This window comes from Ambystoma mexicanum, chromosome 7p, assembly GCF_040938575.1.
Source record: "Ambystoma mexicanum isolate Mex_15411 chromosome 7p, UKY_AmexF1_1, whole genome shotgun sequence".
NCBI classification, from domain to species: Eukaryota; Metazoa; Chordata; class Amphibia; order Caudata; family Ambystomatidae; genus Ambystoma; species Ambystoma mexicanum.
In genome coordinates this window covers 930,789,458-930,812,360 of record NC_090939.1, presented here as the reverse complement: position 1 = coordinate 930,812,360, position 22,903 = coordinate 930,789,458, and the positions used below count along the sequence as shown (strand labels likewise).

The window sequence follows — 22,903 nt, the reverse complement described above, 5'->3', positions numbered from 1 at the left end:
TTGCGGGATATTGAACCAGGCCTAATTAAAAGATTGTAAAGCTGAAAGAGGGGTCAAGGACGCAAGCATCAAGAGAGACCAATTGAGAGGGGACGGGGTGAAAGAGCGCCCCAGAGAGACTGAAAAAGAGGCTTGGGAGGTTAGTGAACCAGGCCTAGTTAACAGACATTCCAGAGTTGAACAAGGGGTCTGGGACCCACAGAAAGAGACGAGAAGTCCAGGAGAGTAGAACCTTTGGCATAAAGCACGAGATGTCCAGAGGAAGAAATCTTTTGGCACAAAGGAGAAGAAGTCCAGAGGAAGAGAACGTTTGGCATACGTTATACGTTACGAGAAGACCAGGGGCAAAGAACCTTTGGAACAAGTCACAGAAAGCCCAAGGGGGAAAGAAAGACCCTTTAGGCAAAAAACACAAGAAGACAGAGGAAGGAGTTCATATCCTTTGGCAGAAGACAGAACTGTGATATAGGGACTATTGATAAAGAAAACCTGAGGAACGCTTGGGAAGGTGAGACGCCTTCCCAATATTGTTTTGGAACTTGGAACTTTGAACTGCCTAAAGCATCCTGAAGAAGTGAGTCATCCTGTTCTAATCAGAGATTAGTTTAGCTATAGGTTTTTCTGTTGAAGTGTAAGGAATGATAATAGGTTTAGGACACAGGACAGTGTACTTTATAGTTTGGACGGACATTCGCCTTATTTTTGGTTGAAGCAGTGAAACCACTCTGAGCCATAGGGACACGTAGGGTTCTTCCTTTCTTTCAGTTCAATAAAAGTCAATACCAACAAGCATATCCCCTATGTGTCCAGAGTCTACTTCTACACCCTTACACAAAGCAGACAAAGTGCACACTGCATGATCTTACACAGGGTCAACCAGCCCTGGAGGATCCTTTCCCCAGGTCCTGGTAGATTTGTATCCAGATTGTTCTTCTAAGGGGCACTCCCACAAACAGGGGCCACATCATCATCAATAACAACCCGTTGTAAGCTTTTCCACAGTTGGAGACAGTCCACTTGGCCCGAATTAGTAATTGCTACCTTCACAGTCAGAAGTTTATCCAGAATATTTACCAAGAGGTTACAATTTAGGTCCCCCTCTTCTGCCCTAATAGGAACCACAATTAGTGTCCGCTTTGTGGGCCCGCTGGATACCTTATTAAAGTAATCAGTAATACACTTTGCTTGCCTAGGGTCATTTATACCGGAGTCAAACAACAGTAGGAGTCTTATCTTTCCCATTAATGGGCATTAATACAAATTCCACTTCTTGAACAGAGTCCAAACCATCTTGATTTTTTTCTTTGAGTCAGTATTTTACTTCTTTTATCCCCCCCCTTTATCCCTCTGCGAAAATCCTCGAGCGCGTACGCCTCTACAATTGCACTATAGGTTTCAATTTCAACAGCTGCCACCCTGTCAAACTCCATTTCACACAGACCACTTGGAGAGTCTGCCATGTTGACCTCTAAAGACACTAAGGCTCTTCCTCATCTGAGATCATGGAGGCCTCTTCTTTGCCAGCGCACAATATTTTGCAGGTGTTCGTGCAGCTTCCTTTTGTAATGTGGATGCAGAGTTCATTCAAAATTGAAGATTGTGCTTTTTGTTCAACCGCGGTTGACTCTCAGTTTGTGATGGCGTTAAGAACAAAATGTAAAGCAGAAAATGAAGCGGGACGCAAGTTAACAGACTCTTTCAGGCATCCAGCATTTCACAAAGGGAGTCATTCCAGGTCCACCAAGCCCTCCTGGGGGTGTTTTGAGGGCCCATGAAAAATCAATAGCGAAATAGATAAACCCCCATTCCCTAATTCATTACATGGTAGTAATTGCTCATATCCACTATTGTTGCCAGTAGAAAGGTGTTGAGTCCCAGGAATTTCAACTACACCCAAGTGCGAGTAATTGAATATCCTGGTTACTTCATCTCCCCAAATGAAAATCGCTGCACCATGGGAGCTTTTGCTAAAGTGGCAGCATACGTCGGTTTCAGGGGGAAAGAATCATTGATTTCCCCTTTAGAACACACACCAGGCACCGCAGGGCTTGGATTACAATAGGTTAAGCAATGTTGGTCATTGGATTTTCCATAGCCGCGGTTCCATAATCAACAGGAAGTACAGTTAGAGTTAGAGGTCCGGTCAAAGGGAGACTATGCCGGAGTGGCGGTTTACTGCGAAGATTGAATATTTTCTAACTGAAGACAGAACAAAGAAAAAAGGAGCGCAGGAAGCAACAGTGGCGACAAATTAGAGGGAATGCAGATACTGAAAGGATGAAGAAATCCTACCTTTTACCTTCAGGTTTTCAGTCCAGCAGGTACTAACAAACTTCAACCAACAGCACTCATCAGTGCACTCTGTGCTTAACAGTTTTATTTCAGGAAGGGATTTCCTCCAAATCACTTCCCAGCACAACAAGGCGCTGCTCATTCACTGCCAACCAACTGCACTCAGCAGTGCACTCTGTTACGATATGCAACAATATGTTAAACCTTAACAGTGGCGTTTTTAGATTTTAACTTTTTATCAATAGTAACCTCACTTTTTTTAAAACACATTTACCCACACACATACACAAACAAATAATAAGAAAAAAGTTGCAGCGCAAGGTTATGGTGGGCACTGCAACCTCTCATATCGCAGACATCAAAGCACCTCTCTGCAATCTGCAGATCACGGAGCTAGCGAGTCATCTTCAAGGTCAGGATCTCTTCTTAGGGGTCTCCTCATCCTTTTCAGAGTATTCTATGCACTCCTCTGTCGTATAGGTTCTCATGTGAAGAGTTAAAAATGACAACGGTTAAAATGGGGCAGTAGACTAACACTAGAGTTTCGAGGCTGTGATTATAACTATAGGGGCCTGCAAGTCTCAGTAACAGTCCAGTTTGTGGACTTATTTCAAAACTACAGGACCATGTGAGGTCCCACTTTCGGTTTCTATAATTCTCAAAAGTAATTCTTAATTACCCATTAGAATTTGTAGTGAATACTTTCCATAACTTTTATATAAACAAATAAACTTGTACAGATATATGATGTGGAAAGTTGTGTTTACTATAACTTTAAACTATTCTTCACAGTCTGAAGATATGCCTTGACTGTTAAGCCACACTAACTGTTGGAGAGTCGGGATAAATCAGAATAAACATCATGTAAACATAGATAGGTTGATATATCTGGGCCCTCAATATAAGACCTTAGAAAAATATCCCTAACAACGCCATCGACTGTGTGCAAAATCTGCTGACCTTCAACATAGGCAGAGTGAAGGAAAAAGTGCTTGTTGATTGGGTTGTGTAGTAGGTCAGACTCAGAAGACGAACAAGCGGTCATGTTGCAAGCTGGCATTTTATAAAACCAAAATGAGGCCTGCCCTAACCGTGCTTTTAGGAGGTTCACTTCCCCATCTAAATAGAAGACAAAGGTTTTGAGCCAGGATGTCCTACAACAGGACTCAGTCCTCCGTTCAAACCTAATCTAACCCAAGAGCCATTGCTATCCGCTAATACAAACATTCTAACAAACTCAAACAGAAAAGATTCTTTAAGGGATTTCTCTCTCAAACTTGTGTAATAGAATGTTAAAGAAAATCATAATATGAGACAGAGGACCGTACTTCAAAAGAAGTTCCCTTTTATTGCACTTTGGCCCTAGGAGGATTTGCTTAACCGTATAGCAAACACAAATGACTCAAGGTAGTCAAAAGCAGCAGCGCTTGTTTACAGAAAAAAAGAGGGCTGGTCAGTAATTCATTGCATTGGAGTGCACATAGATAGAACCTTAGAACCTACTTTACAAAGGTTTATGATCAGTAAAGACTAAATGAACAATCATAGGTACACATTTCCGTTTATATGTCCTTGTCGGGAAGGACTTCCCTTGAATTAGTAACTAAACCAAGCACAGGTGACCACAAAAAACCTAGACCGTATATCACCCTTCCCCCAAACCAGAGACATTAACTGGATCCTCTATTCAAAATGGAGGTCAGCATTACAACAGACACTAGACAAAATCTAAATGGCACCCATTTAATCAAGATGGCCGACAGAGACAAGATGGCTGCTAAGATGCATTGTCGCAAACAGAAACTTAGTCGCCTTATTTTTTATTTCTCCCTTCATTTGAAAGGGGTGGCTGGTGTCTGACCCCACCCAAGTGTCCCTCTGGTTTCTCCCAGAGCCCTTGCCCAGTGATATAGTTCCAACTGTCACTTGATTCTGCCTCTCCAGATGGTGGTTGGTTCCATTCCCCCACACAAATGTCCCGCTCTCAGGCCTTGTGCTTGGTTTTACAGTTCAAAGTGTATCTGTTCCTCTCTTGGGGTATTGATCCTCTCACCTCAGCTTGGGGTATTCTTACCTTCTCCCCTCTTGGGTAATGTCTTCTCCATCCCTGCTTGGGACCTTGTTTCTCATGCTCCGCCTTGGGGTCTTCTTATTCTCGCACCGCCCTGCAGCACTTCATCTTTCACCCTGACTAGGGCTCTGTGAGCGCTCAGCCTGCTTTGGGCTTCTGTTGATACCACACCGCCCTAGCGTACTGTATCTCTCACCATGTTTAGGGACCTCTGGTTTTTGTCTCCCAGCCCATTTTTGGCTAAGAAACAGTCTCTGCTGCCTCCACCCTGTCTCTGGTACAACTGCATACCTTGTTTGCTGTATCAGCGTTCCTCGAGAGGGGCGGTCTCCTTGGCTGGCGTGGCACCGCGATCTCAGCTCTTGCTTGGGTTTCTGCGTTGATTCAGCTTCTCTCAGCTGTTCCTCATCGGTTTGTTGGCACTGGGTGCAGCTGGTGGTTTTTCCACATTTGGCACGGTTAGGGCTTCCCCTCTCCTACAGATGGATGGTTTATGCTCTAGAATGCGTCGGATAAAGCAGTATTCCAGTCTGTTCTCTGCTCTTCCATGTCTGCTGCCACCTGCTTCTGGGAGTCTCTAGCCCCCACTTTCCAGGAAGACATCTCTTCTTGTGACTCTCCCAGCAAGACTGCACTCGCCTGCAGCGGTCTCAGGGGCAATTTGCTTCACATGTGGAGGTCTCCAAAGGACCTCCCCAAAGGGCAACTCAATCCAGGGCTGTTTCTTCTCTGTGATGCTCGTTCAGCCTCTTTATGGATCAAGCTGGACTGAGATTGGGAAACCTGTTGATTCTGTGATACACGCAACATTCGGAACGAAAGAAACCATTTGAAAATTATCATCCTATAAAGAAATACATAAAATGTTTCAATATTCGCTTTTCGGATTTACACAAAACATTTCAAGATAAACAATTCAAAACATAGTAGTTTGTGATCATTTTGCCATGCTTCTCAATAAAATACAAAATCATTGCAATTTAGGATATATTTGATCCGATAGATCAAACTTGTTGAGAATTCAAAATTCAGCAAGCAATTGATCATTTTATCATAGCCTTGAAATTGAATATACAACTAGACATATTGTAAATGATCCACAATAGGCCTAGAGATCTTCATAGTGGCTACACCAGTACAAATGATTTTATAAAAATTTCTTCCCAATAGTTAGAGCCGAGACCAAAATGGTGCCAAAACAACGACAGTAACCGAATCCAGGAGAGAATTAAAACTAAGGCCAAATGAGTATTGGTAAGTCCTGTATTATAACAAACAGTGCAACTGGTGCATTTCCTTATGTCATTATACAAATCACAAAACAAAGTAAGTGGCCAATGGTTTCCTGTTCACCATTGTTTCCAAAACATCAAAAGAATTTAGGAACAAAACTCACTGCATTGGTCTATGATCGGAGGCTGTCGTCCGGTCACAAACCTGGTCACTAATGTACAATGATAATTGGCAATGACTTACCAGGAACACGGTTAGGTCCTGATTAACAATGAGGCACCCCCTTCTCTACCTTGAAGTCTTTAGAAGAAGTAAAGGACCTTCCAAATGATGTACCTCACTGGCTGATAGTAACAAAAGCTAGAGGAGTGAATCACTGGAAAGGGTGACGCATCCACCAATGTATGGGAGATGACCAGGCTGAGAACGATGGATCCAGACTTCTGTGTCGACTGGTGATTAATTTCTTGTCTTCCCGTATGAAGGCAAGATCACGATTCAGTATGGAATTCAGACACAATCAAGACACCCCTTCCTAATGCCCCTCAGATGCTAGCACCTGATGTGTCCTTGTACCGTATGGAAAAGCGAGGAAGTCCCAGATGACAAGAAGGAAAGACAAGAAGAGACAAACCAGGGAAAGGAAGGGTTAGTAGGGTGCTATACCCGTACGGCACGAGGGTCGCACTAGAAATCGGGTTGGTGCACTTTAGGTATCCCCTGGAGAGCGTCCAAAGTCCAGTGCACGGTTTGGAAGCCAATACAAGGAGTAGTCAAAGTTCACAATGGTAGATCTTCGTAACAAGGAAACAAAAACAACTTGATTGCTGCGTTAGAAAGACAGAGTCCAGAGACAGAATAATAACAGGATAAACGCTGTAGCTTGTCTGAATCCTTGCAGCTGGTAGCCGCCTTGGAAAGGCGCTAAAGACAAGGAAATGGAATCAGAATAATCAGAATACAAACGTAATGCCGTGGAAACAGAAAACGGTTCCTTCAAACAAGCCGTAGTCGAATTGCCGGGTAATCAGAATGCAGACCAAATGCCGTAGAAACAGAAATGGCAGTTCCTTCAAACAAGCTGAAGTCGCATTGCCGGGTAATCAAAAAACAGAACGGCTGCCGAAGGCCCAGGAAGGAACACTGGATTCCGGCTGGGAATAAAACAAAAGAGACAATGTAGCAAAGCACAGGTAAGTGGCCGGAGCTTCATGGAAACGAAAATGCTAATCAGAAGCACCGGATGCCCGCCATTACATTGTTTAAATACGGTCACGAGACACATTCTGGACACATGACGTTGTTCATCACGTGACAGCCCTTGACAGCAGCGTCTGGACGGGGAGTGCAGCGTCTCAGATGCGCAGCACGTCTCCATGGAAACTTCCCGGCGAGTCTCCAACAGGAATAAAACGGTCTTGCTGCCGTTCTATGGGCAAATGCTGCTTGTTGTAACGCGAGTCTGGAGGCAGCCTGATCTTGGTGTTCACAGAGGTATAAGCGGAGGCAGGGGCAGACATGACATCTCCAGGGGGCAAAGCCTTGGCTTCTCAATCTCACTCGTTAAGAAGCAAATGGCTCAAAAGGATGGGGAATAGCCCGCACACCGTGCTGTAGTTTTTCTGTAACCATTAATGTAAACCTGTAACCATGGAGTCACAACTGGATTACTACGAATATCCGAAGCGTGCACATTTATAAAAGATTGACGCTTGAGAAGTGACAAAAAAATACATCTTCCTGCATATTTTCTTTAGATGTGCTGGACACAGGGTGCTAGATGTCAGTACTAACGAACATTAAAAGTTGCAATTTTCATTGTAGTATCACATAGGTTCCAAAGCACCTATTTGTCAGTGACTGCATAGAAAAAGCCATATCACTGTGCCAACTACATGGACAATTATGGTACATTGTGGTGAAAAAGCTTGATCTGCATGTGTTTCACTTCCTACAGAGGTTCCTTCAGTGTTGGGTGCTGGTGTTTTGTTACCATATTCACTGGAGTGAGTGAGCAGTGCAATGTTGAACATTATCTTATATTAGATTTGGAACAAATGTTTTGGCATTGGCTATAAAGATAAAGCACTGCTCGTTATTGCAACACGAAAAATGTAAACACAAGGATGGCTTTATCAAAAGCTCACAAATTAGGGAAAGTGAACCTTTCAAACTGAAACTGTGCACTTACAAACAAGCCAATAAAAGCTATTAACCGCAAGATCAATGTCTTACCCAATGTAGCGACAGCAATTGCTGTTGGTGCCTCAAGAACATGAGCATTAACCTTCTCTACAATAAATAGGGCTTGTCATTGACTTGGATGCAACATCTCCAGCATTTAAGCGGGTAGATTGCTGAACATGTGACAATCGCAAAACAACTATGTGCATATTTCTGCCAGAGGCATGAGAGAGAGATTACAAAGCTGGGGAGAACATTGAAAAAAAAAAGGCAGAATCCTGCCGACAAAAAGATAATTGGCCAACAAGAAACAACTAAAGGAGTGAACAGAAAAGGGAATACATTATAAATAAGCAATGCTTTAGACTCCCCAGTGGGGGGTATAGACAATTGTTTAAGAGTTTCCCATAATAAGAGGGGGACTGTATTCACCACGTCACATTGCAGTGATAGTGCCTTGTCGTTTGCTTATGGGAAGGAGCAGCAGAAGTGGACCTGTCTCTGGTCCCCAACATTAACAAGGAAACAATACTCAAGACAGTAGCCTGCATGGGTCGAGCAAGAATTGGACAGTGGCTGCTTCCCAAACCATGAACAGGTTCACTATGATTAAATATGTAAGTGGCAATGAGTCTCTTTTGACTAACCCATCTGCTAACCTTTGGAGAGGTTTCATATAAATGAGTTGCGACAACGTAAAACCTTCTTAGGAAATCCCATAAAAACAGCAATGCTGCAGAAACTACCTATTCAAGGCAGAGAAGTGGGCCAGAGGTTGAGGGACAAACAGCAGCAGAAGAGGAAGGTATGCAGGACAAAGCAAAGAGGGGTCTGGCTGGCAAGAGCAACTGGCAATGTTGGGAGGACAGTGGCAAGGGGAGGCTGTGTTGCAAAAACGAGGCTGGCCGGCAGAAGCATAGGGAACATACAGGAACATTGGAGACTGGCAGGCATGAGAATGCAAAACTGATGGGAGGGAAGGAGCAAGCAAGATTGACTGGCAGGAAGGAGCACTAAACAGTGAGCACAGCCATGGGAAATTGATTCTTTTAGCAAGAGCAGCAGAATTTGAGAGCACAATTACACGACGGTGGACACTGGAAGTAAGATCATTGAAGAATGAGAGTTGCAACAGGCATCTGGAAACAAAATATTTAAAACCAAGGGAGTTCTCCAAAAGGAAATGATGTGGGTTCAAACAGGCTGAATGGTCGCACTTGGAGTTTCACATTTGATAGTCCTCCTCAGTCTCAGAGTCTTGAGAAAGTGAAAAGAAAACAGGCCATATGGATCTGTGAGATGCCATATTTGGAACACAATTTAGATTATTTACACCACACCAAGCACATTATGGTGCCTGGACTCCATGCCATACAGTACATCTTATCTAACCCTTTCAAAAGGTAATAAAAAAGCTTATACAGGCAAAAGGACATTTCAAGAGTGAGTCTGGTAATACATTTTAATCCCAAACAACCTCACAGATGCTGCCTTCTAATGGTGACATGGCAGAGTTGTGACACATTCGCATGAGGGAGAACAATTTTGTTAGAGGTACTATGACTGCAGTCTCTGAAGATAAACATTTTATTTCTTTGGTACTCTTATTTACCTGGCACAAAACTTAAATATAAATGTGCATCTCAGCAAGACCCAAGGGTGGAACTCTTGTCACACCATTTAATCTTATAGCACATGAATTCAAATGTTAGAATATTATCTGGATTACTACTTACTTATAAGGTCTTCTTTACAGTCAGATTCTTGCTCCAGAAGAACATCTCTGAAGGTAGAAAATAGAAATACATGAGTTGCCCGATTACATTAATGTTTTGAATGACGTTCAAAAGGAGGAAGGATTTCAGCCAATTTACTCCATGCGATTGGTGTACTCACTTAGTGTTGACTAGTATAATGAGCATTAGGAAGTATATGAAGAATGGATCTGCTTGCTGTAGGTAGCTGTCCCATATTGTCTGAGTGACGTTGGTTGAGCAGTAGCACGCAAAGAGACTTCCAAGCTGAAACGTGGCAAAGAGTAATAGGTTAAGAACCTGTGTTAATATAGTATGAGATTTCAAACGAAGGTTTAAATGATTCAAACGTGAGATGTTTCTGGTATCGGAGAAAAGCAGAAACATGTAAACTAAGACCAATATACCAATGTTTTATGGCTTTTTAACAGTATGTATTCAATTCCACTGCTAGCTCATTTGAACGAATTCACCAAGCTTACCAGCTAAGCAGACCTTTCAAATGATTTGCAATTTTTCCAATACTGCTATAATGTAATAAGAAATAATGGCATAGAATGCATTTTGTAAAGCCTCCAAGAGGTATCATGGACCTAGAGTAAACATACCAAAATCTAGAAGACTGCACAAGTGAACACTGATTAACAAAGAAAAAAACAAATGACAATCTTCACACTCAGAACTGAAGGTGATCAATTATTATATGTATACGTGGTGGACAAAAAGTCCTAAGAAATGCTACATTGACAAAGATCTGCCTCCCCATTTATGAAGACTAAACTTCAGGAGCGAAAGAAGGGCTTGGTCTGCGGATCAGAGGTTGCTAGACTGCTCATAGTATTGGAACCTGCCTTTTGAAAATGCCTGCACATTAAACTGAGCTATGAACTGAATTTGCTCTTTAAACAGCTGCCAGTGGAGTAATCACAAAACAGGGGAAATGTGCTACTAGCAACTGAGTCGCAAAATAATTCTGGCAGGCCAGCTAGAGATTATTTGCAATAGAGTGGGAATATTTAGAAGGTCCAAAGTAAGCTATGCTACTATAAAATAAACACCTTCATAAACTTGATTTTACCTGTGAGGGTGAAAAGAAAACCTATAAATCAACGGAGACTGCTAAAATGGAAAAAATAGACTAATAACTTCAATAAAGTCTGATTTTAGAAACAAAGATATATGCATCAGAACTCCCAAATTTCGTAATTCAGTAACTGGTGTAGGGAAGGCTCTCAAAGCCAGCAATCCAAGAATCAGGTGACCAATCAAAACTGGTGATGCCTAATTAAGAGCTTGCATGGCAGAGCAGCATGTCCATTTTAGTATGGTTGCATGTTACACAATTATGCCGTTTTCAGCAACGCATGGCCTCCAAATTTGCTCAGCACCCAGGGGTTCTCATGATCTGAAGACTGCTTGGGTATCATGTGCATACAAGTAGAACATGAGGCTATACCAGTCCTCTGGGTCTGCCAGTGGTTTCATAAGTTTGAAGAATGGGCTTAATGGAAACCAGTAGGTGATCGATTGCATGTGAATGTTGAGGGTTGAAAAGGGGCAGAGCTACTTGCTGCATCCTGTCCTCCAGAAATGATTAACTGCAGCCTGCATCTAGGATGCAAAGATAGAAAAGGTGTCCACATCACATTTGACCTTCTGCGCCACTATATTTTGCAGTCTCATACATTGGTTTGTCTATATTCAAGCAAAACACAAAATTTAGTTCAAAGATAATTCACAATTACTTTTTCTTTTCTGTTGTGAATAAGTGAAAATCTTGTATTCATGCCTACTCGTCCACAACCTACAGGTAACTGTTTATTATACAAGTGTGCATGTACTTTGCTTACTCATCAACCCTTACCCCAAACATTGCTCAGTGGTATTCCATTTCTACCCTTTGTTTTTAAAGCCATGCAAGGCCATAGTGGAAAGGGAAAATCCTGCAAGGGCCTTGAACCTTAACACATCCTGTTTTGGAACTCTCACTCAGACCACCTTTCTCCCTCACCAGTCAAAGCAATACACACGTTACACAATGAACAAATAGCCTTACTCTTTTCTGTTAATTTACTCATCAAGAAACCATAAACAGCTCTGAAGCATTTGATATCCGTTTATAACAAAATAAAATGGAGGCACAGCTCATATGCAATGACTAATTGAAAAAAATATTCTCAAAAAATGTACCCAAACATTTTAAAAACTGCTCAAAGAATCTCAGAGTGAGCTCCAGCTGGTAACATTTGCATGCATTTCAAAGCCAACAGATTGCTCCCACTTTTTTAATATCATTCTATTACATTTTTACAAGTATAAAGTAACATTTCATAAAAGTATCAATTAAAATATATGCAGATTGTTGTCAAATAATAACCCCAACTGCCAACAAAGGGTCGACATGAGGGGTGTGGGGGGGGGCAAGCTCTGCACCTACCAAGCGATATAGGGCACAGGGGCTGAATAGGGAGGATCACCTGGTACCCTCCTCCCCCCCTAGCACAGTGTCGGCAGCAGAAGATTGTCACGTTATCCGAGCAGCCCCTTTAATAGGGACCCCCAAAAAATAGTCCAATCTCATGGTCCCTGTCCACATGAACCGGCAGCATTGTAAACATATTTAGAAATCCCAACATAGAAATAACAGCCCAAGAGATTCTAACTGTATATGTACCAGGCGGTGGATGAAACAACGAGCACAGTGAAGGTCTGATAGCTTAGCTCCAAGCTTCCAACATGTGCAAAGAACATGTGTATTTTGAAATTCAGACACCAAAAAGTGGGGGGAGTTCATTTCACAAACATGGACACCCTTGCCCACCCATGCGACAATCCCCACAGAGAAGAGAGTGGTTACACTCAGCCAAATGGAGAGGGGATAACCGGATACATATAAATCAGGAGCAAGAACATGTCAGGTGGGTGTTTGGAGGAGCAGATCAGAAAGCAGTGAAGAGGGGAAGGTGCATGAGGTGGTGAGGGACAGGCGGTGTAAAAGAGTTTGGAAGAGGCAAAGGAGGTAAAGTACCTGAAGAGAAGAAGGCTAAGAAGTGGAAATGAGAGAAGAAAAGTTTTCGGAAGAGTGAATGACGAAAACAAGGAAGAATGCTTGGAAAGATTCTTGGAGGTGTGGGGACAGTGATAACCAGAGAGAGAGAGAGAAAAGACAACCCTATCAATTGTTTGGGTGAAGTGGGAGGAGAAGGAGAACGTAGTGCAACAACTCGAAGGCTAGTGGTGAGGTCTTCTACAGGTCCAAAAGGATGAGTGAGCATGGAGTTGACAAGGAGGAAAGGAAATAAATGGGTTGGGTGGTGGTTATGTCTAGGAACCTACGACAGGGAGGCCAGCCAAAAGTCGCCCAGGCACCTAGCGACTTCTTCCTGCCTACCTTCCCTCTGGGAGACAGTGGGAAATCGCTGCAACAGTGCTTGAAGTTCCATCAAGAATATCTGCAACCCCTTAGTGGTACTACAGAACCTGTGGACTACTTGGACAATCAGTGACAAGGATTTCGCTTCTCTGGAAAACAAACGGTTCAATGTAATAATGTCGCCACAAAAATCTCGCCATTCAAAAATATCGCTGAAAAATGGCCGTTTTTGGACACCCCTGCAACCCCCAAACTTTTTTTTTTCTCGCCCCTGTCCCCATATATATGGTCACCCATATAATATCGCTGCAACCTTTTCCCGGCGATATTATTTACGGCGACCATATAAATGGGGATAATATTACCTGATACCCAATAAACACTAGACTAAGTGATACTATAGAGAGAAGGGAAAAACCCTGAGCCAAGAGAGATGTTTGGGAAGACACTTTTGAAGCAAGAATACTTTGTTGTGCCATTGTAACCCCTTTTGAGTTTTCTGGCATTGTGTATTATCCTAAATACACCTTTCTGTACTAAATCTATGCATTGCATTTTTGTGAAATTCACTTGGCATAGTTACACTACAAAAAAACGAGTGCACGTGGGTAAGCCTGGAAGAACAAAACTACTAGAACCACAAACTTCTCTAAGTTCAGGTTATTCAAGTAGGTCAAACCTCAGATAAACTTAAGGCTTTCGACAAAAGTTCAACTGCATGACCTAAAGTGGGGTACTTGGTTGGGGCTCATTTTCAGTCTTGGGCAGCTTTCAGAGAGTCAGTTGGTTGTTGATGGAAGCAGACTTAATGCGTTTAGGGAAAGGGGAATAAAATTGAGTCGAAATAGATTAGTTGAGCAGGAAGAAGCATAAGTAGAGGGACCAAGGACTTAGGGTAGCTTTTGCTTGAGCATTTAGTGGTGATTGGAAGTGGGTGAATAGGTGCCCTTTGGTGAGTTTAGTGGATAGAAATCCCTGTGAAGGAAAGAAGCTTGGGAGACTGAGAAACAAACATGTGACTCTTGATTTTGTGTGACACTAACAGAAGTCTGGAGAAAATGCAGTAATTTTTGGGGCAACAGGAGAAGGTTTAAGTTACTTACTTGTAACTATTGTTCTCCAGCATGGGTCTTGCATGGATTCACATGCTCATGAATATTCCGTCAGGCTGGGAATCCACAGTAAAAGAAAAAGCAGTTTCACTTTCACTTAAAAACTACATTTCTCCTCTAAACAAATCACTGTCCTCTGGGTCATGTTACCCGCCCATCCAATGTCAGTCCTCTCCCTAGGCCCCACCTCTGACAGCCATCTTCAGATTTGGTAAGCACGTAAGTGGCAGTCTTACCAAGAAGAGCCGCGAGGGGCCAGAGGGAGGGTTTGCTGTTAATCCATGTCAGACCCATGCTGGAGAGCAATAGTTACAAGTAAGTAGCTTAAACGTTCTCCAGCATGGGTCTGGCATGAATTCACATGAATAACGAATACATAGCAGTACGACATTACACAACCACAGGAGGTGGCAAAACTCAACAAAAGCAATTAACTCTTACCTCTGGAACAGACTCACCTCAAGCAAACAGACTGCGTAGCACTGCTTGGCCGACTCTGGACTCCTCCCTCCGCAGATAGCAGCCCTGCAGATATCCAGCAGAGACACACCAGACAGGAACGCTGTAAAGACTTGATGGGGATATTTGTACTTCTGCCCCCTATATGGTATGATAAAGGCACAGAACAACCCCAGCAAAGCTCTCAATTTGGTAAACGTGGCGAGCAGCCAGGCTTAAGCTTTCAGGAGGTGATGCAGGCAGGTTCTTAAGTACAGTGTTTCCCCAGAGCCCCCACAAAGGAATATCCACACACTGTTAGGTGATAACACAGCTTCTTTATATAAAATAAGGGTTGCTACCTCTAGCAACAGTATACACATATAAATAAATAATAACACGTAGTACATGGAACGACTTATTCAGAGAATGGTAAATATATACACTATGTGGTACCACACACTACTTAAATTCAGTAAGAACTGCACTAACTACAGACAGTTTTAAATGACAGGTGAATTCTTAAATAAGGTGTAACCAGCATAGAATAGGAAAGAGAGGCAGGTTAGTTATGAACAGTGGCAGAATGTTATCTTTAGATTAGACAAGTAATTCTGAGTGAGGACCCCCCCCCACTTGGGCAATCTGTAATAGAAAGGTTCAGGAGCAACTTATGTTGTCTTTTACAGCCCAGTCCAATATTGTTCAATAATGTTTGTGCTTGCTTTTAAAAGGTTCTACCGGCCCAAAGTACCTGAGAGGCCACAGGAGAACAGGATTTAAGACGAATCGGGAACCCCTGGATGACTCCTATTTTTTATTAAGTTTATAATGCGCCGACAGCCCGCAGGCATCGGGGTGCAACAAAAACACAAATGGACAACAGAATGCGACAGTGACTTATTAGATTTAAAGTATCAATTATCAAGGAGTTCACTTGAATAAGTGAGTTTTCAGGGTTTTCTTGAAAAGCTTCATGTTTGACATGAGTCTGATAGTGTGTGGTAAAGCGTTCCAAAAGGAGGTCGCTACGACTGGAAAAGATCTACCAAGACCCCTGGATCGTGTGTATTTAGGTCCCTGAGTATGGGCTAGGGCAGAGGATCGTAGATTTCCTTTTGGTTGGTACGGCGGTACCAAGGCTTTGAGGTATTCTGGTGACAGGCTGTAATTGCAGTGGTGCACCAAGGTGCCCAAACTGAAAAAAATGTATTCTTGCACTGGTAGCCAATGGAGTTCTCCAAATGTGGGCTCTTCTAGGAACATTCTTGACAACGTGAACAGCGTCGTTCTGGATGATTTGACAGGCCTGAATAACAGGGCATTACAGTAGTCTAATCTGGTCAAGATAGGGTCCCGAGCTATTGTCACAGAATTATTTTCGCTGAGGTAGGGGCGAATACACCAGAGAAGCCTTAGGTGGTAATTACAATTTAGGCGGAGGTAATTTACTTGGGCATCTGAATTGAGAGAGGCCTCTATTTGTACCCCTAAAGTTTTTGTGGGTCTCAATTTAGTTATCTTGTATGTAGAAGTTGTTATAGGAAGGGCAAAGTTTAGCTCAAGCCTGGGGTGAACTGAAAATTAGGAGCTCTGTCTTTCTGCCATTTAGACACAGCCAATTATCAGACATCCAGCCCTCGGGGAGGCCGTAAATATTCTTCAGGCAGATGGAATCCTGAGCACATCCCCACTAAGCTCGATGACCAGCTGAGTGCCGTCAGCACAATTTGCAAAAAATACACACAGATCTGCCAAAAGTTAGCAGAAAGACCTTAAGTAAAGATTGAATAATAAGGGCGAGATGGAAGCGCCTTGTGGGACACCGCAATTGATAAGTGAGGCTGAAGAGGAGGCTGATCCACATAGAATTTTTGATCCTCGGTTAGCAAGAAAGGACTGAACCCAGTCCACCACATATTTAGAAAAATGGCCTTGATCCTTTAGACACAGTAAGAGATGCTTGTGGTCGGCAAGGTTGAAAGCCCGGACGGTTCCAAAAGGATCAACATCCCGGCTTTCCCTTTTGTCCACAATTTTTAAGAGGTGGGATTGGAGGTCCACGAGAGTAGTCTCTGTACTGAAGCAAGGGCGGAAGCCTGACTGTCGCCTGTGGAGGTTGTTCGATTCGGTGAAGGCTTGCAGCTGTGAGGTTGCAAACTTGTCCAGTATTTTGAAAAGGAATTGACAGCTGGTAGTCGGTCTCAAGTTACTAGGGTCCATAGGGTCAAGTTTCTATTTTTTGGGAAATGGGGGTTATGGTAACTTTCATAATTTCAGTAGGAACTTGACTGTCTCTAAACAAGGCATTTGCAAAATGTGTAAAAAAAGGGGGCAAATAGGTCTTTATGCTCCAGTATAAGTTTAAGGGGCAGTAGGTTATAGTGACAGCATGTTGCATGCATAGAGGAAAGCATCATTGTCATGTCCTGAAGGGAAATCTGTGCGAAGGAAAAACTAGAATGTGTAGTGCCACCATCTATCATGGCGGCAGAAGCTCTAGGTAGGGTGGAGTGGCCCTGAGCTAATGTTATCCTGTTCCTTGTGCTGGTGATTTTATCAGTGAAAGCAGCTTGTGTCCGAGTACAGTCTAGGTTGGTCGGTATAAAAAGGGACTTTGAAGCTTTGGGTTTTTCAAGGAGCTTCAGTATTTCAGCCATCTGCTGAGACTTGAAGACGCTCTTCCTCGTCACAGTACCTTTGGTGCCTTGGCAGGCGAAGTGGCAGAGTTTCTTGGCTTTAATTAAAAACTCCCTCCGAGGATGGACACCCTTTGGCAGAAAGAGACACTGGGATGATGAGTCCAAGAATAAAAAGAAACCAAAGTCTTTCAGAATGGTAGCAGTTTGGCTCTTCGCAGTGCTCTACTTTGGTCGACGATATCTCAGACTGTAGAAGTCCTGTAAAGAAGAAACTTGCTGTGGTCTCCTTAAAGGATTGGTGGATGAAGATAAGACCCCTAGTATCCTTCAATGACTTCTGGCGGCGATAGATGCATAGGTCACTTTTACCGTCGGGTTTCGGAATATCACGGTTGCTCGACCTTCGGTTCATTTGGTGCTGCAGCCGCAACACAGAGCTCTGGACGCCTTCTGGCAACCTGGACTCGACCAATGGAGTGGACCTCGGACCCTAACCAAGTCTGGACCCTCGGGACGACTTCGTTAGCTTCTGGTGGCGGGAAACCCACCAGCGGACCTTCCACAGCACTCCATTACTCTGGGCTCTCTCCGGCAGGAAAAAATGGTCAGTGGCGACTGCAAGGATGTCCTTTCAAATGTTCTTAGGCAGTTTGGAACTTACGCAGCTCTGGGTGTCCAGCAGCACTATGCCAGGTTACCCCCCTCCTCTGGGCGGTTGTTATGCTCACCTGGTCTCTGCGGGGGCGTTGGGGCACAGTTGTCGCCCTCCCTGTATTTGGCCTCCTCCCTTGCTCCGGTAGTGTAGACACTGGTTGCAGATACTGCCTCTGAGAGGATACAAACGGCAGTGAGAATGCTGGAGTTGGATTATGATTTCCCTTGAACCCTTCTTCCCAGATTGAGATGAGCATGCGTTTTCCCAATGATCTCACCTGTAGATTTGTGAGGATGAGATCTCCGTCCTGCGTCTCATCTGCTGGGGTGCTTTTAGTGGACCTAGTTGCTTCACTGGTCCGTGTGCGTGGTAGCCCAGACCAGCTGTGGCTGATCCACCCTGAAGGTAAGTGTTTCTCAACAATGATTATTGTCTGTAACTCTTGTAATGTCTTTCTTCTCCTCTGTAGGACGATGAAGGGCCCAGCGGAGTCGCAGTGACAGGAGCGACTCCGAGTGGGTGCCAGAGGGTTTGCAAGATCCCCAGTAGAAGGTACGTTGGGTTCTCAGGTCAAGCGTGAAGATTAAGCGGCGCGCGACCTTAGCATTAAGTCTTTCTGTGCCTCTAACCTGGTTTGTTCTTTGCTCCTGCAGGAATGACCTGCCGGCGTCTGGCGAGATGTAGCGGTTGCCGGATGGATGGAACCGTGAGGCTGCTGATGGTGTTGAGTTTCCGCGTAGCTAGATGTCTGGAACAGGTGAGGATGTGGCTTGCCAATGATGACTCCCGGATTCAGGTAAAATGAGCAGAAGGAGATGAGGTTGCTGTATTCCGGTAAGCAGCGCTTCAGCGATGGTTTTGCTGGAATCAGGTAAGAGCGCTTCAGCGACGGTGAGCGTTACGCTGCATGAGCAGACTAACGCAAAGCGCTGGCATGCGGGCGGGGCAGGCTTAAATAGCCTGGCCCAGCCATGCACCCTTGGCTCCCCCTTGTGGCCCCACCTTGCCACTCCTGGAGGATGCTGCACATGCAGCCCAATGCTTCCTTATTGCCACGCCTGGCCTGAGGAAGCTGTCAGAAAGGGAATAGCTGGTGCATCAGAAATAAAGTGTGCAGAGCATGCTTTTTCATGAGCCTGGCGCCAAAGGCGCTAGGACTGGGTCCACTTGGACCCTTAAGATGATGGGATTAGGGGTTCTTGTCCAGTGGCCATGACAGCACTCCCCCCTCAAGGCCCCGCTCACGGGCACTCTTCCCCATGGTCCTGGCTTGGAGGGGTTGTTGCAGTGGAATGGTCTTATTAGCCGTGGGGCATGGATGAATTCAACAGATTCCCAAGTACGGTCTTGAGGTCCATAACCTTTCCAGTCGATCAGGTAATACAATTTAGATCTTGGAATCCAGGATGGTCTTGACTTCATATTCTGGTTCTCCTCCTATGATATCAGGTTCAGGTGTGCTTTAATTCGAGTATTGGGTTTCATCGGTTTAAGAAGAGAAACATGGAATACCGGATGGATTCGCATATTGACTGGTAGATCCAATTTCATGGCCGCAGGGTTAATGATGGCTTTGATGGGATAAGGTCCCAGATACGTGGGACGAAGGCTCGGGGTCCTTTCAGTGGTATGTTCTTGGACGCCAACCATACCTTATCTCCGACTTGGTAATGCGGGGCCTCTCTTCGATGTCGGTCTGCAAACTTCTTCTGTTGCTGCTTGGCTCGGGTCAGGTTTTCTGTTGCCTCTTTAAGGGTTTGAGTAATGGTCTTATGCAACGTGGTAATTGCCGGCATTTCCAGTTCATCAAATGGATCGAAGGAGGACTTCCTGGGATGTCGACCGTGCATTGTATAGAATTATTGTAGGCAAATTCAGTTAACCAGAGGATACTTTTCCAGGATTCCTCCGTTTGTTGCAGCATACATCTTAGGTATTGCTCCAGGGTCTGGTTGGTCGGTTCCGTTTGACCATCGGTCTGGGGATGGTGACTCGTAGATAACCGAAGGTCAATTTGGGCTATTTTACAGCATCTCTTCCAAAGGGCTGAGACAAACTGAGTTCCGCGATCAGAAATCGGTACTGATGGGAAACCATGCAACCTGACAATTTGCTCCAAGAATACAGTGGCAAGAGTGGCAGCAGTGGGAAAGCCCTTCAATGGAATGAAATGCACCATTTTAGAGAATAAGTATACAATGACGAGGATTGTATTAAACCCATCGCAGCGTGGAAGATCGGCAATAAAGTCCATAGACAGAGTATGCCATGGTGTTGGTGGTACAGCCAACGGATGTAGTAACCCTGCTGGGCTTAACTTCTGGGATTTATGTTGCGCGCAGACACCACAAGTCGCAACAAATTGGACACAGTCTTTTCTCCAGGTCGGCCACCAATAGTACTTTTGGATTTTGGCCTGAGTCTTGTCAATCCCAGGATGTCCTTCCACTAAAGATTTGTGGTAATTTGCTATTATTTGGTCTTGCATCTTTTTGTCTTGAACATATAGCCTCCTTTGAAAATAGGGTAGGTCATCCTTGATGGAGTACCGATTTCCCTTAATCAACCACTCCTGTTGAGCAGCTCGGTTCATACGAGATTGGGGATTGGTTTTTAAGTCCTCCCAACAGGCGGTTGCAGCGATCTGGTTTTGAATTTGTTCTTCGGAGATAATTGCTACTGGTTGAGACATTGCAAAAGCGCCTTTGTCCTCACCCATGCGTGATAGGGAGTCTGCTTTCCCATTACATATCCCAGGTCTGTAAAAAATGACGAAATCGTATTCAGCCATAAAAAGTGCCCAGCGAAGCTGGCGCGCAGATTGGGCCTTGGCAGTTTTCAAATATTGCAGATTACGGTGATCTGTGATGACAGTAACCTTGTGTCTTGCCCATAGAAGGTAATGGCTCCAGGTTTTAAAGGCTCCTTTGATCACTAGTAGTTCCATGTCCGTAATTGTTGGTTTAACTTCAGAGCAGAAAACTTGTCGGACCAAAATGCTATGGGATGCAATTGCCCTCTGTCCGGGTTTTTTTGGGATAAAACTGCTCCCATGGCCACACTGGAGGCATCTGTTTCGACTACATAAGGCAGGTCGGGTCGAGGATGGCGAAGGACGGGTGCTGTGGTGAAGGCGAGTTTTAACTCCTGGAAGGCCTTTTCTGCTTTGGGGGGGACCAGATGATTTTCTTATTTTTTCTCAGTAGGGAGGTGATTGGGTGAACTATTTGTGAAAACTTTGGGAAAAACCTTCGATAAAAGTTGGCAAATCCGAACATGCTTTGTACTCCTTTTGTGTTTGTTGGGGATGGCCACTGAAGGATAGCATCCACCTTGCATGTGTCCATGTGCACTCCTCGTGGGGTAAGCATGAAGCCTAAAAATTCAACTTCCGTGACATGGAAGAAGCATTTTTCCAATTTGGCAAACAGCCGGTGCTGACGAAGCTTCTCCAGAACTGTCCTTACATGGTCAACATGATCCTTCTTGGACATTGAGTAGATGAGAATGTCGTCGATGTAAACGAGTACGCAAACGTCCAACAATTCGTATAGCACATCGTTCATGAAGAATTGAAATGCTGCTGGTGCATTACATAACCCAACGGGCATGACCCGATATTCGTAGAGTCCGTATTTTGTCCAAAATGCCGTCTTCCACTCGTCTCCCTTTTTGACTCTCACAAGGTGGTAGGCTCCTCGTAGGTCTGGTTTTGTGTAGATTTGGGCATTCTTTATATGATCTATTAGCTCCGGATGAGTGGTAGAGTATATCTGTGGTTTACTGTGATTTGGTTCGGTGCTCTATAATCTATACAAGTTCTGAGGTCGCCCGCCTTCTTATGTACGAAAAAGAAAGCCGAGGAGGCAGGGGACTTCGATGGGCGGATGAATCTGTTATCTAGGTACTGATCCAGGTAAGACTTCAGATGCTGGTTTTTTTGCTCAGTTAGAGCGTAAATTCGACTGCAGGGGATTTGTTCTCTGGACACCAAGTCGATCTGGCAGTCGTAAGATCTATGTGAAGCCAGGGTGTTTGCTTGTTACTTTTTGGAACACATCCAGGTAGTCCTGATACTCAGGGGGTAAGGAACCAGAGAGCCCTAGGATAGACTTAGTCTTGAGTTCCAGGCTCTACCCGCCTTTGTGGTAGTAGCTGTTGGCACATTCTTGAGGAAAAGTCAGCACTCGTGTTCGCCAGTCGATCCTGGGGTTATGGGTTTCCAGTCACGGCATCCCTAAGATCATCTGAAACTGGGGCGCTCCGATATGATCGAAAGAGAGGTCTTCTCGATGGCCATCTTGACACATCAGCATAACTTTAGCGGTATGTTGCGTCACTGGGGCAGGAGATCATTGAGAACAATCAACGGCTGTGACGTTTTCCGATTGTAGCTTTTGCTGGAGGGGGAAGGCCTATTCGTGCAGCTAGATCTTGATCAATATAGTTTCCAATCACTCCACTATCAATATATGCCTGCAAGGCATGTACCTTTAACGGTTGTTGGTGGTTGATCAAGAGTATCGGGATGACCAGATGTGAGGTCTGTACAGATTCCTTCTTTTTGCTCGACAAGTGGACCCCTACACTTGTCGGGCGTTTGAGTTTTCCGGATTTTGTTCTTTCTCCTCATTGCTGTTGTCTGTTGAACCTACCATCCCCTTGGGTGGTTTTATCGGACATTCCCGGAGAAAATGTCCTGCCCTTCCGCAGTATAGACAGAGTTGTTGTCTCCTTTTTTCCCTCTCTGCCTTGGGGATAGGAGACCGTAATTTCCCAATCTGCATGGGCTCGGTTGGTTCGTGGGTTTTGGCTCGAGTGTCCCGGGGTCGCATAAAGACCGACCTCCCTTCAGTTCTTGTGCGATCCATTCTTCGGTCCTGCAACCTATGGTCCAGCTGTACAGTCAGATTGATATACTACGCACAGCATTCAGGAAGATTGACCACTTGAGGTACAACATCCTGTAATTCACCACGCAGTCCCCGATAAAATAACGTGGTCCTCTTTTCTTCTGGCCAATTTGTCTGAGCCACAAGCCGATTGAAGGTGGCAATATAAGTCAACAGATCGTGATTTCCCTGTCTGAGGGACAGTAGTTTGTTATCCAGGGCTTGTCCCTGGGTGTGTCTAGCAAACAGTTTTTCCA

At 44.4% G+C, this 22,903-nt stretch overlaps 1 protein-coding gene across 3 annotated transcripts in view; it reads right to left on the bottom strand.

Annotated features, from left to right (window-relative positions):
• TBC1D23 (TBC1 domain family member 23) overlaps positions 1-22,903 on the bottom strand; it is a 1,631,981-nt gene that overhangs the window by 1,193,828 nt on the left and 415,250 nt on the right. For all 3 annotated transcript variants that reach the window (XM_069637239.1, XM_069637242.1, XM_069637241.1), the window contains exons 6-7: positions 9,677-9,801; positions 9,517-9,563 (exon numbers count right to left, since the gene is read on the bottom strand). In XM_069637239.1, coding sequence (XP_069493340.1) covers positions 9,517-9,563; positions 9,677-9,801 — 172 coding nt within the window. The remainder of the gene's footprint in view (positions 1-9,516; positions 9,564-9,676; positions 9,802-22,903) is intronic.